The sequence below is a fragment of the Carcharodon carcharias genome, chromosome 9 (genome assembly GCF_017639515.1).
Source record: "Carcharodon carcharias isolate sCarCar2 chromosome 9, sCarCar2.pri, whole genome shotgun sequence".
In the NCBI taxonomy this organism is placed as follows: Eukaryota; Metazoa; Chordata; class Chondrichthyes; order Lamniformes; family Lamnidae; genus Carcharodon; species Carcharodon carcharias.
In genome coordinates, this window is record NC_054475.1 from 85,721,415 (window position 1) to 85,740,923 (window position 19,509).

The following is a 19,509-nucleotide window of genomic DNA, read 5'->3' on the forward strand; positions in this document are numbered from 1 at the left end:
CTACGTTTCCATTATGCAATATAGGTGGAGCTGAACTGACATCAGTTGACGTTTAGTACTTAGCATGAGAGTATTTGGAGGAGAAAGATGATCAACCTAACTAACTTGTGACAATGCCTCATTGATTGAGCTGTTTTTGAGGTTAGGTTTACGCAAGAGCTCAGCTATGTTAATCAGCTGCCTTCAAGTTTCAAATGTTAACAAGAACTTACTGCTCTTTGTAAGTGGGCAGGTGCAGAGCTTTACTATCATAACACTATTGACATGTCTCCATTGTCAAACCTGTAGCTGTACATTATGATCATAGAATTAATAATAGATGAAAAGAAACATATAATCTGCAAAAGCAACCAATTCGTATAGCAGATCAATCTATTAACAGTGGAAGTTCTGGGAGCTTGGGTGTCAGTATGACCTAATTAAACAGAGTTACACCCCTTTAAAATTGCATAAAGAACTTCGCTTCTGACTGTGGAGGAGTCATTAACTGGTGAGAAGCTAAATTGTCCTTAAGCAGCGTTCTGCAGCCCCACAAAAGTTTGAAGACTTTAGGACAAGATATAGAAGAATTGTTCATCATTGTTTAAAAATGGGCAAGAGAAAATTAGCTCTGGCATTCTCACAGAGTGACCATCAAACACACTCTCCAGAGGACACGGTGAGTATTTTATCAAAACCTGACAGTGAGCTCATGTAAAACTCTGAGAGGTGCTGATGATTTGGGGATTTTGGTTGTTGTGAATTGCAGAGTCACTCTGTGGGGTTCAGGGTGTTTTCAAACTATCTAAATGGAGAACAACACAGTGTTCCTGTAGTGGGTGAAAACTGTACTTTTTGTTTGAGTTCTAGTCTAAGAAAGTCTGATTTCAGAATCAGCCATTTCCTCTCTCTCCCCCAGGCTGTCACCAATGAACATGTGGGTGAGAGCGACGAGAATGTCGAGCGAGGCAACTGGTCCTCGAAGGCTGACTACTTGCTCTCAATGATCGGTTATGCTGTGGGTCTGGGCAATGTCTGGAGATTCCCTTACCTGGCTTACAGAAATGGAGGAGGTACTGTAGTGAAATCCAAAATATAGGGCTGAGAAAATGGAAATAAAGTGAATACTTGAGTGATGAATGTAAGACCACCAGAATTTAAGGGAATCGTTGGGCAAATGTACAGTGTTGAAAAATGTTCATGTCAGGGATGATTAATTGTACAGTGAAGTGGTTGTTGCTAATGGATTCTATTGCTGACTTTAGCTGGGTAAGTGGGTGAGGCCAATGAGCTGGGAGACATAGGGGAATTCACTGATTTGAAGAAATTATTGCAACAGCTCCTTTGAATTGAGATAATCCTTTCTGATTTATTACTTTTCACTATCTTTGAATCATTTGAAAGAGTGATCTTTACCAACTTAATTGAGCAACGTGTTGAGCTAAAGAGGAAAACAACACCCAATGTCAATTAGAAATATATTGCACAAAGTGGGAATATCTTTGGCACAGTCTTGCTTGAAATTTAAATATTTGTGGTTGCACACAAAGCTGGTTTTCATTTGAAGTGTTTTGCAGAAGCACTCCAGATCAATGATAACCTTGGAATGTATATCAAGATTAAAACTGATTCCAAAGTGGAACGAACTTTGATCTTGGGGAGTTTTACTCTGTCAAAAACACAATATAAGTTCATGTTGTTGTTGCAAAAGCCATTTTTAACTTAATGGCATAAAAGCATCAACATTTAACAAAAAAGACTTGGATTTATATGGCACCTTTCACAACCTGAGAACATCTCAAACACTTCAGAGTTGATCAGCTTTTTTGAAGCATTGTTGCTGTTGCAGGAAAAGGCAGAAGCCAATTTGTGCATGACAAGGTAACAAAAAAAGCAATGAGATTTAAAAAAAAGTAGATTATCTGCATACAAACATATGAATTAGGAGCAGGGGTAGGTCATTTGGCTGCTCGATCCTGCTCCACCATTCGATAAGATCATGGCTGATCTGATTGTGGCCTCAACTCCATATTCCCGCCTGCCACCCCAATAGCCTTTGAAACTGCCTCTTTCAGTGATGCCGGCCGAGGGATAAACATTGGCAAGGAATCCAGCAATACGCCACTGCTCTTCTTCAGAGAGTGCCATGGAGTCTTTTACATCAGAGGGCAACCAGGATATCAGTTTAACATCTCATCCCAAGCACAGCATGTCCAATGGTGCAGTTCTCCCTTTGTACTAGCTACACTGAAGTGTCAGATCAGATTGTGTAAAATCTAAATTTGATTACACCTTTTATAGCCATTTTTTATTGTCCTTCACACAAAACGTACATACACATTGCAAGAACGAATTCAAACTCCACCAACCCACGGTGTTCAGCTACCTGCGCTGTTGAGTATTGGTTAATGTTTAACTTGAAAATGAAATGAAATATTTCATCGAAAAATTTATTTTTATTATTCATTGTTACTGAAGTGCTCATGAACTTGTAAGAGTGCTCAGGTTTGAAGTGTTTTATTTATGGCAATGAGAAAACGACATTTAATATAGAATGCCGTCTGTTCATTATTTAATTGTGCAGAAAATACAACATCAGTTGTCCAAGTGCCAAAAACATGGATGAAGTATAAACAAATTATTACTTTAAGCAAATTATGTTCTCATGAGATTTTTTTCTAAAAAGTGGTTGCATATGCTGAGTGTTTTCTTCAGAGAATAAAACATAAACTGATCATTAACTTGCCTAGATTATGGAAAAATGCTCATGTCCACTGTGTTAGAAAACCCTTTGCACTGGTTAAGATGAAAAGAAAGATGCTTTTTAAAAGGGGAAGGATTCAGGGCAATATAGGCTTAAACAGAGTTTTAGAGTGACTCATAAAGCCAGGAATACTGGAGGCAAAATTAAACCAAGTAGGATTGCACAACAATTTGGAGAAGTGCGGTGCGTAATATTGAATTATGATGCAAAAATATGTTGTATCAATTGACCTAAGTGAATTTGACTATTGCTCTAAATAACAGTTTGTATCAAGCTTTACCTCAGCAAGTGTTTGAGGAAATTGAACTACATATCTCAAAAGATACAAACTTACGATTAAAGTCACACAAGGGCAATATTGTTGCACATTAACATCATAAATATAGATATGGGACAGTGTGAGTCAATGCTTACAGAATAAAATATTCAGACTGTGTACAGGAGAGACTGACATCACTAAGCCTGAGAAGATATCTATGGCAAACTTGGATTTGCAATAATTCATTTGGCATAAACACAGAGAACAATATGGCTTTCCTCATCATCCTCAGCGCATATCACATAGTTGACAGCCATGCAGGGTTTCATGAGTCAGGAGGCACATGTCGTCATAGTCCTCCTTATGAGCATGAGATTTCTCATTCAATGTCCGTCTACCATTACCAGATTGCTGACTCTGTTTTGATAAAATGCATCATAATCTGTGTTTCCTATAGCACCGCCATGCCACCCACTGCATCTGATCCCATTGCAATGTCTGATAATGCCTTCTGAACCCATGGCACAGGTTACAAAACTCCTTTGTACTTTTCACTTCTGTCAACGTTCATTGTTGTGACATATCCAAAACATCGCCTTCTTTAAATTAGGAATTCTACATCTGATGTGGAGCATTCACTCTTAGCTCTACAGGAATGGAATTGTGCAAAGAGCTCAGTATTTAAGAAGGCCTTCATATGGCCTAGCCAGGCTATGCTTTGAAGGCTTTCCAAGATGTCCATGAATAAAAATTAGATTTATTGTCATCCAGGTTAAGTTATGGGTCTCTGGCAGACACTTTACAATGGAATTAGTGGGAGGGTGGCATAGGAGAGGTAAAGGGAGTACATACTAAGAAAGGATTGGCACACTGCAATCCTTAGAGCTGTGCTAAGGATAGTCTTCTGTTGCTTTCTCTTATTCCACTCCTTAGCATCTTCAAGTAATTGTAAATTACAGAAAACTTTGGCCCCTAATAAGATCTTATAATCGGTCATTCTGATGAGTCATCATAATGACATTGGAAAGGGAAAGAAAACAATTTGAATCCTACAAACTAGTTTACAGAAAATCCGATTAGCTACCTGGTCATTTCATTAAGAGTGCAACTGAAAGACTCTTTCTGTGGCTTTGTCCTCTCTGGGTATTGGATCAAATCCCAACTGGAGCAATTCCAAGTATAATAATAGAGGCTTTGTCAAGGTGACTACAACTCAGGGAAGTTTGTACCTGTACCAAATCAATCTTATTTTCAATTAAATCCAGGTCTAACGATGTTCTTAAATTTCAGTTAATGTTTGGGAACCTGTGTTGCTGCCTGTTTAAATTTTCCTTCTTTGCCTTTCAGGGTTCTCCGCATTTGGATCTTTTTTGTTTTTAACTTGTTGGTGCCCTTTTTGATGCTACAACATAACCTTTGAAGTGAGGTAAACCTGTGGGCATGGCACAATGCAGTGCTGCAATACTAGTGCTACGCCCACTATCAAATCCACATAAAAAGTTCCTTTTGGGAAGCTCTCACCCTATTCCGCTTCCAATCAACTCTAAAATTCCTTTAAAGTCACTTGGTCATAGTGATTGTGCTTTGTGGACTTCAGACCCACCAGTGAGACTAATGCAAGAGGATTAGACCCTGTTCAAAGTCAAGAAACAATTGAATAGTTTAAGGTGATGTCTATGTTGTGGCAGGGGTGGGGGTTGGGGGGAGGGAGAAGGGAGAAAGAAAGGAATACTCTATAATGGGATCAAAAGACAAAGACAAACTGTATTGAAATGGGCTTCCTAGTTTCCACACCAAATTTACACAAACAAATTTGGTCAGCCCAAAATGGAAACGTTCTGTTTCAATTTCCTTTGTTCTATTTTTCAGGTGCCTTTCTCATCCCCTACGTCATCATGTTGATATTTGCAGGGATGCCTCTGTTTTTCCTCGAATGTGCTTTTGGGCAGTTTGCTAGTCGTGGACCTGTTGCAGTGTGGAAAGCCGTACCAATCCTGAAAGGTTAATGCTCAATTCAGCAACACAAGCTCAGCAACAGTTTAAATGAGTAATGGTGCTTAAGGCATATTGACCCAGAGTTTGCTGGCAGAAAAACAAGTCTAATGCGCAGAGGGTATTTAATGTGGAAACCATTCAGCAGTTTTCAGTGAAAAAGAGAAACCCCATGTATTACAAATCACCACAAGTTGCATGAACCAATGGCTTGCCCTCAGCCATGTTGTGAGTTTTGAGAAATTGCTGCATTTGCACATTAATTGTTCACTAAAATAGCCACAGAAAGTTAATTACTGCTTTAAAAAGGATATTTATGTCCTGCAATGCCACTCACCCTCTCCGACCCAAATAGGAAACATTTCATGCTGCAGAGCCTCATTCTTGTAGCTAATAAATTGTTCCTAGAGATTTTTAAAATTTAATATTTTTACTTTTCTTCCTTTTCCTTTCTGTCTTATTTTTCTTTCATTCTTCAACCAGCCTTTTGTTCCCTCACTTTATTTCTCTTTCTTTACCTAATTTGACTATAGTTTATCCTATTTCCTTTTCCATCATTTTGTTTCATTCTCAATGCTTAAATCTCATTGAGTAAGGAGCTATATTGTTGGCCCCAGCATTCACCAAGGTCTCAAATGCCTTGGTACCCTAGTGGCACCATCATCAACTCATACTTCCAGCAATGTACAGCGCAAAAGCTTTAAAGCTGAAGGGTGCAGGTGAAATGTCTGATAAATGAAGTCTGCTTTGAGATGCCCCACTCCAGCAAATCCTGGATCATTAATGTTCTGAAAATATTTTCCTTATCAGGCAGCTGAGGTTAGCCTTTCTAATCTATTATTTACAGTTATGAGATGGGTCCTTCTACTTTGGGATCTGGGCATGGAGCTTGGTTCTAAGACAGACTGTAGACATACTCTGGTATCTGCTTAACTCTAGTTGATTAGTACTACATCTAAACAGGTTACAGAGTAGGCACATTGCTCCTACGTATGATTCCAACCTCTCTATCTTGAGAGACATGTCAATGTCATACATATCTCATCTATTAACCCTTTATACTACACCTCCCCCCAGTGTACCATCCTTTTTAACAACATTAAACCATGTCTTTAACTATTTACATTACAATTCTGTAGCTCCCTTTTTTACAGCTACAGATTATACCTAACTCCAACTCCTACTCTTCCCCTCCCCAAGCCACAGTCCTGGGGGATTTGATTTCCCTCAGTACTCTCAGCCCTCAGTCTTGGAGGCATTAGAGATTTCTTCTGCATTTGGTAGAACATCATCATCTACAGAATAGGACAACACTTCAGCAGCATTGCTGTCAGCATAGCTGGGAAACTGAGTGCAGGTTGCTGGATGACTGAACTGTAAGGACAATGAAGAGTTTTCACTGAAAGACTAATCCAAAGGAGAAAATTGAAGAGAATTGACCTGTGGACTCTCTGGGACTAGAAGAGAAGAGCTCAGGGAACTCTGAGAAGCTTTTTGTTCCCTCAAAGGACTCTGGGAAGAAACTTCAGAAGAGGAATGACCTTCAGCTCCAGGAAGACTGTCACAGCTGTATCATCCACTGCTGTATCAAAGACTGAAAATACATTGAAGATCTGTGATATCAATGAACTTAGACGATGAAGGAGAAAACAATCAACTTCAGGAAAAGAAATGATGATTCCCCAGTGATATTTCAGGAGGACTGTCTACCTTCTGTAGGCAGTGATAAGAGATCCACACTTCTCTCAGTGAGATGTTGCTCCACCATGGGCAATGGGAAGAATTACTGGAAATATGGAGACAAGACAGCGTCACCTTCTGTAATGAGAGGAATTTCCTGTAGACAATTAACTCATGGTTGCTGTTCAGGATTCTGCAGCTTCAGGAGTGCTAAAGATTCTGCTGCAGTCTCTGTGCTGACCTCTAGCTCTGGGGGGAAGAACATTTCCAACTGGGGCTGAAGTATGGGTGACAATGGACTTTCACCCTGGGAAGGTCCCAGCTCTCTAACAGTGTGATCCTCAATGGACTCTGACCTGGATTCAGGCAAGGCTTTCTCTGTGGAAGACACTTCATGGACAACAGGAGATAAGGTAAGCAATACATCGGTAGATTCAGTGGAACTAAGATCGGAATGCTGCTCAGCCACTAAAAATGCAGCTGTATCCTCTAAAAAGACAACAGAGGCTACATAAGCTGCATCCATTAATGGGAAAGACAGAAAGATGAATCATTCTCTAGGACCTCAACTTCCAAGGGATCACACAGTGCTGCAAGGGATTCTACCTCATCACTCTCTAGGAAGAGCCAAATCAGGTTCCGCAGCTCTTCATGTGGATGCTCACCATCTGCTGTAGCTCCTTCTGTATCCTCCACCTCTGGCCTTACTTTGTGAAGAACTGAGAAATTCATAATTTCAATCTCTGCCCTGGGTGTAGTGGGTGATGCCTCTGTGAAAGAAAGGAACCTACTGCTGAGTGTATAAACTTCCTCAGCTTCCGAAGGCTGAATTTCCACTGATTCTCAATAAAAAATTGAAGATCGTTGCATAAAAGGCAATGAGTCATTCAAATGATGGGCGTCACATGGTTTTTCAACGATTCCTAGAAGTATGCCAATATCACCGCTCAATAGGGATGTACGGTGATTATAAAGAACATAAAGAGAATCAATAGTCTGTCACCCTTTGTAACTAAGTGGAGCAATAATCTTGCCTTTAATTGGGAGGCCTATGCCGCCTGGACCTTGATGTCTGATAGATGAAGGATCATTGGCTGAAGCCAGTTGAGGTCATCTGCTAATATGTTAACAGCAGCTTCAGTATCAATTTTAAAAGTAGTATAGAAGCCTTGAACTTGCACTTTAACTGACCAATAGTCCCGATTAAGACTATCTACTCTCCCGGGGAACTCCAAAATTTTGTCTTTTTCTTGATTTTCCACTTCTTGGAAGGAGTGTGTTTCATAAATACTTTCTGACCTTTGATTTCAATTAAAATTGTTGGATTTGCAGAAACACTTGAAATGTTTGGTTTTTGCCGTACTGGAAGCTTTCAGTGCCCCCTGCTGGATAGTCTTGGCCTCTATGCTGGGTTTTCATGCCACAATGCAAGAATCTCAAAATGGCTGCCAGCGTGGAGTTTCCCACTGTTTTGCTTGGTTTGATGGGCTTTCTTGTGACCGAGGGCTACTGCCCATGGGCCTACGGCATTATGTAAAGCCTCGGAGTTGCCCCAAATTATAGCCCGATTAAATGCTCTCAGCTCAACCTACCTCGCGTACTGGACCACTTGATCCAACTTCAGGTAATCTTTAACCTGCAGAAAGTCAGAGAGTTTCGCGTCCTGGACACCCATGACTATGAGATCATAGATTAGGTCGTCCATCAGCACCTGGTACCTGCAAGAACTAGCTGAGTGATATAGGTTGGTTAGAAATAATTCAATCGATTTCCCCAGGTCATTTTGACTGCTGATTAAGACATGCTTGTTCAATTACTAAGTTTTGCTTCGGGCTCAAATAGGCGTCAAAGTCTTTAAGACAGGACTTAAAGTCTGCAGTGGACTCTTGCACCCCTTGCCTTAGGAGGATGTAATCTGCTACTGAACCTACTGCATAAAGGAAGGAACTAACTTGAAGATTTGGCTCCTTCTTGTGAAGACCTGATGCTGGTCAGTACTGGAGAAAATGACATTTCTATAACTCCCATTCTGGGCTCTCTGTGGACCCTTGAAGCAGCCAAATGGGCGGAGCAAGACCAGGGACTGTTCACCAGGTACAGTCATCATTACCTCTCTCCAGTGTGCCCCCTTCTTCTGCCAACTTTTTACAAGCTGCTCACAAAGTTTCCTTCAATAACACCAATGGGCAAAATTTTTCACTGAGAGGGCGGGCACCCGCCCGACCTGCTCTAGCATAAAATAGCGTTTAATGGTGTCAGGCAAGCATCCCGACGTCATCATGCACTCGCGTGATATTTTGCTTGGTGGGCGTGTGCGGGAGTTGAAGCCGCGCCCACCATCAATTACGAGGCCAGTTAAAGCCATTAAAAAGGCAATTAAGCTAGATTTTATGCTACCCGTGGGATTTTGTGCTCATCACACTGGCAAACCAGGCAGGCAGGAAGCCGCCGATTTGCTAAACCTCACCCAAGAGTGGGATAAAAAGGCGTGCAGCATTGTCAATGTGAGTAGTGAGGGGTCTTGGAGATAGTTTGCTATTGGTTCCTATTGGTACTTGGCAGCTTCATCTCTGTTCGTTGCTAGCATTTCCAGCCTTTATTTCAGGACTTATTGGTGTCTTCAAGGCTCCTGAGGATTCAGACCATGTGGACCCTTCCAGATATCAGACAGCCTTCCCTTACCCTGGTTAGGAGATTGTGGTCTCCGCTGGAGGCAGCTCCTCTGAGGAGGAAGAGAGGGGCAGAAAGGAGAGGAGGCCACGTGTCCCTATTCAGCCTCCAGGGGAGTGACCTGTGGGAGGAGAGGCGCAGGCACAATGGACGGAGGGCCAGCAGGAAGTCTGAGGCGGAAGGGGCCGCAGAAGGCACCGCTATCCTGCTGCCAGGGTTTGCAGGCAGCGATGCAGCTACCTCAATATGTCTGAGGTGCAATACTGAAGGAGGCTCCGCTTCTCAACAGAGACAGTGACCTCCATTTGTCAGATGGTTGGGCCTGAAATCAGCTCCGACTGTGTGGGTGGACACCCCATGCCAGTGACTCTGAATGTCACAGTGGCCCTCAACCTCCATGCCTCTGGCTCTTTCCAGTCGTCAGTGGGCAAATCTGTGAGGAGTGTCCCAATCAGCTGTCCACAGTTGCATCAAGCTGGTAACAGATGCTCTGTTCAGGCAGGTCCTGACATTTATTCTTTACAGTACGGACAAGGCTAGCCAGGCTGAGCAAGTCAGAGTCTTTGCAGTGATTGCTGGGTTCCCCCGTGTCCAGGGTACCATCGACTGCACACGTGTGGCTATCAAGGCAACAGTGGGTCAGCCGGGTGCCTTTGTCAACAGGAAGAGCTTCCACTCCATGAACATGCAGATAGTGTGTGACCACAGGATACAGATTCTGCAAGTCTGTGCAAGGTACCCAGGCAGCTCCTACGACACCTACATCCCGAGACACTCCCAGATGCCAAGTCTCTTCAGTGCTCCAGCCCGGCTGGATGGATGGCTGCTGGGTGACAAGGACTATTCATTGAAGAAGTGGGTTATGATACGTCTCCGTCACCCAAGAACATAGGCAGAGCAGCACTATAATAGAAATCATGCCTCCACGAGGGTGGTGGTAGAGAGGACCACAGGTCTTCTCAAGATGCACATCTGATGCCTGAACCATTCAGAGGGAGCACTACAATACTCTCCAGAGTGGCTGTTACTGATAGTGGTTGCATGCTGCGCTGTCTACAATCTGGCACTGGCAAGGGGGGACCCACTGGAGGAAGAGGATCTTGACACAGCTGCACAGGCCACAGAGGATGAGTCCAGTAGTGAGTACTGATGAGAAGAGCACGGTGAGGAGAATGCCTAGGGCATGGAGACAGATCTCAGTAACCTCCAGGGAGGCAGGGACACCAAGGATGCCTTAATCCAACGTTCCTTCAGCTAGGCTACCAAAGATCTATTTCCACTTCATGCCAGGGCTGCCACCTCCATCCTGGATGTCTGAAATGACCCTTCCTTTGAACCCAAAGTCCACTCAGTGCCTCTGCAATAAAGCTCAGAGCCACTCACGTCCAGCATTAGATATCGGTGTACCCTGCACCAGAAAAAAAACAGCTGAAGCGTACTCAGTCCATCACAACCAAAGCAAATTTAATGTTATTGTCACATTGAATGCATAATGCCATTACCATTACTGATGTTGATGTCCACACCAGCAGACATATCAACCAAACATAACAGGACAGAAGATCACCCGTGACCTGTTGCTCTTGTGTTCATGGTGCCTTAAACTTACATTTACGAGTGCCACACCTAGGTACTCCCCCCTCACTGGCACCGGCATTGGAGACAGCCTGCTCACTCTGCTGTCCTGTTGGCCTTGATCACCTTGGCAGGCGTCCTTTGGCCCATGGAACCTGTGCTGGGCCCGTCTGGGAGGGAGCAGCCAGTGCCGTGACTGGTATCTCCCCAGTCTTGCAGCCTTGTCAGATGACACAGTCACTGGCAGAGGGGTGGAGGAGCTGTTGCTGTCATCCAAAGTGCCCTGAGAGGGGCCCACAGAGATGACAAGCAACTCATGCACCAACATGAGGTTGCTCTGGACCTCCCTGCTTGCCACTGATGGACGGGCACCAAGCTTGGATACTGGGTGCCTCATCCATCTCCCACACTGGCACTGACCACCTGAGGTCAGTGCCTGTGTGAGGGCTTGCAGGACCGAGTGCAACCCCAGGAACCCCTGATTCTTTTCCTGGAGCTGCCTCTCCATGACAGTCACCATTCTCTCAATAGAGGAGGCAGTGCGCTCAGCCATGAGGGTCAACGCAGTGCTCACACTGCACAGAAACTCCTCCACAATGGAGACCATGGGAGACAGACCCTCACAGATCATCACCAGATCCTCCCACATATTTCACTGAACATCCAGCCTCTGCTGCCTAATGGATGACTCCAGAGGCTCATCATCAACCTTTGACTGAGCATCGCCCTGGTCTCCAACAGCCCTCCGAGTGCCAGCGCCCTGGGCACTTTCTGCCTCCATCTGCACCTCAAGCAAGTGTGAAGTGCCCTCACCATTGTGCACCAACATTTTAGCCATTGGTCTAACATCCACCGAGGCACTGGTATCTGCGCTGGTGCCTGGTTCAGAGAGTGGGTGTGGCGCAGGTGCTGATGAAGCCTGGCGGCCCTCTGGCATCAGGGGTGGCCCTTCGGGGTCCTGCAATTGAGTGCACACTGGTGAATCTAAGGGAGAACAAGGACATGTCATTATTTAAAGTCATCACACAGTCACTGTGCATGTCAGGCACCCTGGTGAGATAATGGAGATCGGCATCACGGTGCCATCATCTTTCAACGATCAATGTGGACTTCAGGTTCGAGGCTCACATCATTGAAGAGACTACACTAGAACGGCTGCACAATCCAAAATTCTCATCTCTGTGCACTGTGCTTTTACCTTTGTCTGACACCCTCACTTCTCCACGCCCCTTTGCTCTTGGAGCGTACCAGCTCTCTGGCCCTCGGGCATCCTGCTCGAACCTGGTGAGCTTCTACCTGTACGTGCCCTCTCTGCTTGGTTATGACTCGTCTTCTCCTGAAAGGACAGAAGGGCATTGATTAGTCCATTCTCTATCTGCAGTGCCATTGCAGCCTGGCAAACCCCACCTGAGGAGCAGGGTGCATCGAGTCGCAGCCCTCAAGCCGCAAAGCACTCAGTCCAAGCAGCCAGGGCTCACCCCCTTGGCCAGCTCCAGCATCATTGACAGCTGGCACTCAGACTCTAGCACCCCTGACGTACATAGGGGTGATGGCCAGCTCTTAACAATACTGCACACTGACCCATGCCAATATGATACTCATGCTCCCTGAGCGCAGCAGGTCATTGAACTTCTTCCAGCACTGCACCCATGTGCATTGCACCACGTCATGGCTGCTGACCAGCGCTGCCACCTCCTCCCATGCCCTCTTGGTGAGGTGCGGTGACCTCCTTCTCCCATCTCTGGGGACAAAGGTGTCCCTCCTGGCAGCCACCTCCTCCAGGCCTTCAGGAAGTCCTTGAGGCACTTATCCGAAAAGCCAGGGGGGCCAAGTGCCCTCCTGCCTTGTGTCTCCAGCTGCACTTGACTCCATCACGTTGAATAACAAGAGACAGAGGATATGTTCTTCCATGGCAGCCTTCAAGGAGCTGCCTGTGCCATTATAAAGCCGGCCGTCGGGTCACCACAGGTCCCTTCCCAGCCAATGGGGAGCTGCATTTCATGCAGAGCAGGCCTTAACTGGGCTGCTAGCGTGAAATCGTGGTCGGGGGCCGATCGCGAGTGGCAGCTCGTTTCCCGGCCAATCCCGGGCCCACCGATCACGCCTGCCCGTTGAACTGAAAATTCTGCCCAATGTACTTTTTACATTAATGGCTCCATTGCTATCATAATGTTCTGAGATTTGGTCCTTCTGTCTTGAATTCTAGGTATGGGACTTGGTTCTTAGACAAACTGTATATATACTCTGGTATCTACTTAACACTTGTTCATTAGTACTTCATTTAAACAGGTTACAGAGTAGGCATGTTGCTCCTTTGCATATTCCAATCTCTCTCTCGAGTATCTAACGCTTGACTGACTAATGTCAGTAGTACATCATCATCTACCTCATACAGTTATCCCATCTGTTAACACTTTATGCTACATTTTACAAATACAGGTACACACAATGAAGAGATAGACATAGCAAGGGAAATCTTTTCTTCTCTCATTTCAAATTTATCCAGGTATTGGACCCAATATTGGGAGAACTCTCTGTATTTCCATTATTAAAGCTGATATTGGTTTCTGTTGGGACTTGTGAATCCCAGTTGCACGCTTGTTCTGGGATGGCCGAGTTGGTGCTATAGACGGAGTTGATCAGCAGACACTTCTTAGGTGGAACACATTCTGTTTATTTACAAGGTACTCAGCAGCTACTCATGTGTACGTCTACGTCAAACCTTATCTCCATACTCCTGACTCGAACTACAGACCACTGACTACAAGAGGTAGCCCACGCTACTCCTCTGTTGGTTACAGGAGATCATGTGATCTTCTTTTACACTAAAAGCATAGTTACTATAGGTTTATGATTGTTTTGCTCCACAAGGTGATAAGTCAATTATTTGAGATAATGTGAGGGGGAATATCAGCTCTCAACCACCCATTTTGAACTTGTAAAGCTGGTGGGCAACAATTGAACATTAGAGGGCACCGCAACTGTACTCCTTCTGGACACTGCCTGCCTGATGCAATAGTCAATTAGGCATGAGGCTGCTTAAGTATGCAAACCCAGTTGTAGGAACCAATTGTAAAATACAAGAAATGGGCAGAGAACATACCATATACCCTTCACTTAATTGGAAAAGGTGTGGTGTGCCCTAATCAGCAATTAAAGCAACCAGCTTGATCAAAAAATGGTCCAGGATAAATTCTGAGCTTGTATTATTGTACACCCAGGAGAAGAAGTATTTTAGAATTTGCCATGGTAAGATGTTGGGGGATAGAACGAGGAGATCCAATGGGTTGTCTTCATTTGAGCCAACCTTCTGATCATGTGACCAGGAAGCACCAAACCACCAGCTCATCTGCAGCTGGTGACCTTGCCTATCTGACTAGCTTGCTGGCATTCACCGCGTGGACTCACTCGTGAGCAATGCCTACTAATGCCAGGGGCAAGAGGCTGCCATAACCTGTAGATGTGGTTCCACAAGCTAGTTAAGACAGGACTTCCCAAGTTGTGGGCCATGACTCCCAGCGGAGTTGTGAGATGAAATTTTGGGGTCACGAGGTTGAAGCAGTGAGGCTGCCAAGGAGCTCGGACTGACTCAGACAGCTGCGAGACCCTTTTAACTCCTTGTGTTTTTTTCTAATGCTGGCCATAGCCTAATTCCCGCTCAACAACTCTCCTTAACCTGAATTTTCCCACTTGGGTCACGCAAAGTCAGGGGCATTAAATAGGGTCACACCAGGAAGAAAGTTTGGGAAGTCCTGAGTTAAGATCATAATTGAAGCCAGAGATGAGAAGTTCACCCCTCTAATATTGATTAGAATATTCTAACACAAGGTTCTCTTTCTCAATCCATTTGAAGGTGTGGGGATCGCTATGGTCCTTGTGTCAACATTTGTGACCATTTACTACAACTGCATCATCGCCTACAGCCTGTACTACTTGTTCGCTTCCTTCCAATCTCCCCTGCCATGGGCAGACTGCTTCAGTTGGTGGGGTGCAGATGAAAAATGCAGCAGGACTCCCAAAGGTAGTGTGCCTTTTGTTTTGTGAACTTTTGTTTTCTGGGTATGAGACAGAGAGCAGAGAGTAGTGGTGGACAGTCATTTATCAGAGTGGAGGCAAGTAGACAATGGTGTCTCCCAGGGATCAGAATGAGAGCAACTGCTCTTTTTGATATAGATATTATTTATAAATATGCCTATATTTTATAAGACTTAGACTTGGGTGTACAGCAAAAAGCCTGAAAGTTTGCAGATGACACAAAACCTGGAAATGCAACAAGTAAATAGCAAGTAACTTCAAGAGGACAAAGGTAGAAGTGATGCATGTTGAAGGAAGGAGTGAGGAGAGGCATTGTAAACTACCTGATAAAGTTTGAAAGGGAAGTCCGGTGGCACAGTAGGTACTTCCCTGCCTCTGAGCCAGAAGCTCCAGGTTCAAGGCCTATCACACGGCTTGATGGCCAAGGAAACTGCATTCATAATTTGGCCGAAGATTGAGAACCAACTTGCAAATCCCTCTGACATATGCCAACAACAGGCAGTGAGAGTGGGAGAAATTCCTGGTCAGCCATGTGATGGAAAGAAAGTTGGAGCCTCCACCATCACTATCCATAGATCCTTACCACAGCATATGTGTAAAAGTGCAAGTTGCCATAGCAGGTCCAACTCCCTGAGTGAACTGTAACACACCACGATTACAATTTTGAAGGGACCGCAATGATAGAGGGTTCTGGGATTCACCTACACAAGATGGCAGCAAGATTTGATATAGCTGTTTAAAAAAAAACTTATAGGATCTTGTGCTTTATAAATGGAGGCATAGGCTAGAATCTTAGCTAAGTGGTGTCCCCACCCCCAGCTTAAAAGTCAGAGGCAAGAACACCCCAGCAGGACTGAGAAACCATGATCAATTTTAATGGTCGTTGGGCTGTTAAAAGGTTAATGTTATGGCTTCCGTCCCCATGTGGGAAAATGTCCCTCCTCCTGGATTTGTTGGCCAACCAGATGGCCGGAAGCTCTCCAGGACTGGCACAGCCACTGGGGGGAGCAGTGCTTACTGTTGAGACTGCAGCAGTCGCCCACGGGGAGCAACAATGGAGGCCAGAAACCAAGGTGATTCAGGGTGGCTTCACCAGGCCTAGTCAGGCAGACCCCAGCAAGAGCACATGGAGGTGGCCTCGCCATTAATTTGCCGTTTAAGAGCAACAATGGCCCCAGGGTGGGCAGGCTGCGGGCCACCCAATACCTGGTCCTGGTATAATTCCAGCTGAGGTGGGTAGGCAACAGCTCATTGCTCACCTCCCCCCTCCCCCCCCCGCCCCCACCCCCCTGCTATGCCATCCAATTTTACACCCCACCACACCTGCCATCCCACTTCCAGAGGGATGTAAAATCCTGGTCAAAAAGTAGCAAACCAGGGAATTTATTTTAAACATTCATGAAATGCTGTTTAGGCCCCAGCAGGACATTTCCGGCCAATTCAGATCACCAAATTTTACCAAGGATGTCAAGGCCTTGTGGAGGACAAGGATATCTACTGGAATGGTACCAGGGATGTGGGACTTTGGACAAAGTAAGAGAAACTTTGCTGAGGTGTTCTCTGCTTCTATGATAACTATTTCAGTAGACAATGTCCCATTCTTCCTCTAAATAAGTGGGAAAATGCTGATAATAATTTAAATAGCTAGCTTCACTTGTGTTGCCTGAATATAGTGCCTCATGAGATTCTCGTTACAGTCACCAGGAACGAATGATCTGATTTAACACAGCCTGTACCAAAATAAACATTCAAATTTCCTAAGCTCAGACGGCAAGCAGCTTTGTTTAAAAAGGAAAGGAGCTGCTAGCCATGGGCAGTCTGACGAGTTTACTCTGAGATCTTGGTCATCTGTCTGCAATGCACACATTGGGTACCAGGGGCATTGACATGGCAGCAATAGGAAGAGATTTCAACTGTCCTGATATTAACTGGGACAAATCGTGTAAAAGGTATCGAGGGTACAGAATTCTTAGAACGCATTCAGTGAAACTTATTGTTGGCAGTATGTAGCAAGCCCAATAAATAAAGATCTGTGGAAGGGAATAAGGGCCTTTGTAGCTTGGATGCTAAGATGTATACTTAAGATTCCATATACAGACTATAAGACCAATGAAGAGGAGCCTGAAATTATAAGAGCAATAAGAACTCTAAAAAGTGACATCCAGAAAAGAAAATGTCAGTATTCCAGCCATTTGATTGGAGCTGAAACGCTGCAGAGACCTCTTCTAGAGGGCAAAGTGGAGGGAGTAGAAAGAGGGGTCGACCCTAGGCATAATTACATGGCGGATTTATTACGATCCTTGGTCAGACCCCAGGACATGGAGGGGAGGTCTGGTTACTGACCAGTAATGTTTTGTTTAAAGTAGATGAAATTTGAGATTCAAGATAATTACTAAGTGGATAAAGCCACAAAATTCATGAGCTTTGAACAAACAAAAATAAACTTTACCGTCTGCTGGTTCCCCTTTATCAACTCTGTTTGTTATATCCTGAAAGAACTCTATCATAATTTGTCAAACATGATTTTCCCTTTCACAAAATCATGTTGACTCTGTTTGATCCTATGTTTCCTGTTTTTTGTCTCCCTCCCTTCTTGAACAGGGGTGTCACATTAACAGATTTCCAATCTGCTGGAACCCTGCAGGAGTCCAGTGAGTTCTGGAATATTTTGACCAATGCCTTCACTATCTCTGCAGCCACTTTCTTTAAAACCCTTGGATGCAGGCCTCAGGTCCTGGCGAGTTGTCTGCCTTTAGTCTTATTTGTTTGTCAAATACTTTGTCCCTCATGATAGAGACTGTTACAAGATCTTTCCTCCCATTAACTCCTTGCTTATCTGATATCTTTGGGATGTTTATAGTGTCCTCCACTGTGAAGACCAATATTGGTTTAAATTACTTGCCATTTCCCTGTTTCTCTGCTATCAATTCTCTAGTCGCATCCTTATAGAGTCCCATGCTCACGTTGCCACCCTCTTTCTTTATATGTGGTTTTATTTAGTGTGTTGTGTACCTTTAAGAATAATACTTGTTAGGAAAGATCACATGATCTGTAGTAACCAAAAGGAGAGTAGCACGGGCTACCTCAGCAGTCAGTGTAGAGATAGAAAACAAAAACAGAATTACCTGGAAAAACTCAGCAGGTCTGGCAGCATCGGCGGTGAAGAAAAGAGTTGACGTATCAAGTCCTCATGACCCTTCGACTTCCGTCCCCATGTGGGAAAATGTCCCTCCTCCTGGATTTGTTGGCCAACCAGATGGCCGGAAGCTCTCCAGGACTGGCACAGCCACTGGGGGGAGCAGTGCTTACTGTTGAGACTGCAGCAGTCGCCCACGGGGAGCAACAATGGAGGCCAGAAACCAAGGTGATTCAGGGTGGCTTCACCAGGCCTAGTCAGGCAGACCCCAGCAAGAGCACATGGAGGTGGCCTCGCCATTAATTTGCCGTTTAAGAGCAACAATGGCCCCAGGGTGGGCAGGCTGCGGGCCACCCAATACCTGGTCCTGGTATAATTCCAGCTGAGGTGGGTAGGCAACAGCTCATTGCTCACCTCCCCCCTCCCCCCCCCGCCCCCACCCCCCTGCTATGCCATCCAATTTTACACCCCACCACACCTGCCATCCCACTTCCAGAGGGATGTAAAATCCTGGTCAAAAAGTAGCAAACCAGGGAATTTATTTTAAACATTCATGAAATGCTGTTTAGGCCCCAGCAGGACATTTCCGGCCAATTCAGATCACCAAATTTTACCAAGGATGTCAAGGCCTTGTGGAGGACAAGGATATCTACTGGAATGGTACCAGGGATGTGGGACTTTGGACAAAGTAAGAGAAACTTTGCTGAGGTGTTCTCTGCTTCTATGATAACTATTTCAGTAGACAATGTCCCATTCTTCCTCTAAATAAGTGGGAAAATGCTGATAATAATTTAAATAGCTAGCTTCACTTGTGTTGCCTGAATATAGTGCCTCATGAGATTCTCGTTACAGTCACCAGGAACGAATGATCTGATTTAACACAGCCTGTACCAAAATAAACATTCAAATTTCCTAAGCTCAGACGGCAAGCAGCTTTGTTTAAAAAGGAAAGGAGCTGCTAGCCATGGGCAGTCTGACGAGTTTACTCTGAGATCTTGGTCATCTGTCTGCAATGCACACATTGGGTACCGGGGGCATTGACATGGCAGCAATAGGAAGAGATTTCAACTGTCCTGATATTAACTGGGACAAATCGTGTAAAAGGTATCGAGGGTACAGAATTCTTAGAACGCATTCAGTGAAACTTATTGTTGGCAGTATGTAGCAAGCCCAATAAATAAAGATCTGTGGAAGGGAATAAGGGCCTTTGTAGCTTGGATGCTAAGATGTATACTTAAGATTCCATATACAGACTATAAGACCAATGAAGAGGAGCCTGAAATTATAAGAGCAATAAGAACTCTAAAAAGTGACATCCAGAAAAGAAAATGTCAGTATTCCAGCCATTTGATTGGAGCTGAAACGCTGCAGAGACCTCTTCTAGAGGGCAAAGTGGAGGGAGTAGAAAGAGGGGTCGAC

At 44.7% G+C, this 19,509-nt stretch overlaps 1 protein-coding gene across 4 annotated transcripts in view; it reads left to right on the top strand.

Annotated features, from left to right (window-relative positions):
- Positions 1–356: 356 nt before the first annotated feature.
- LOC121282078 (sodium- and chloride-dependent neutral and basic amino acid transporter B(0+)-like) overlaps positions 357–19,509 on the top strand; it is a 59,773-nt gene continuing 40,620 nt past the window's right edge. The window contains exons 1-4 of one of the 4 annotated variants that reach the window (XM_041195511.1): positions 363–658; positions 899–1,052; positions 4,872–5,003; positions 14,773–14,940. In XM_041195511.1, coding sequence (XP_041051445.1) covers positions 590–658; positions 899–1,052; positions 4,872–5,003; positions 14,773–14,940 — 523 coding nt within the window. In that variant the 5' untranslated portion in view covers positions 363–589. Of the gene's footprint in view, positions 659–898; positions 1,053–4,871; positions 5,004–14,772; positions 14,941–19,509 lie in introns of all 4 variants that reach the window. The other 3 variants (XM_041195512.1, XM_041195513.1, XM_041195514.1) reach the window with 3 other exon arrangements.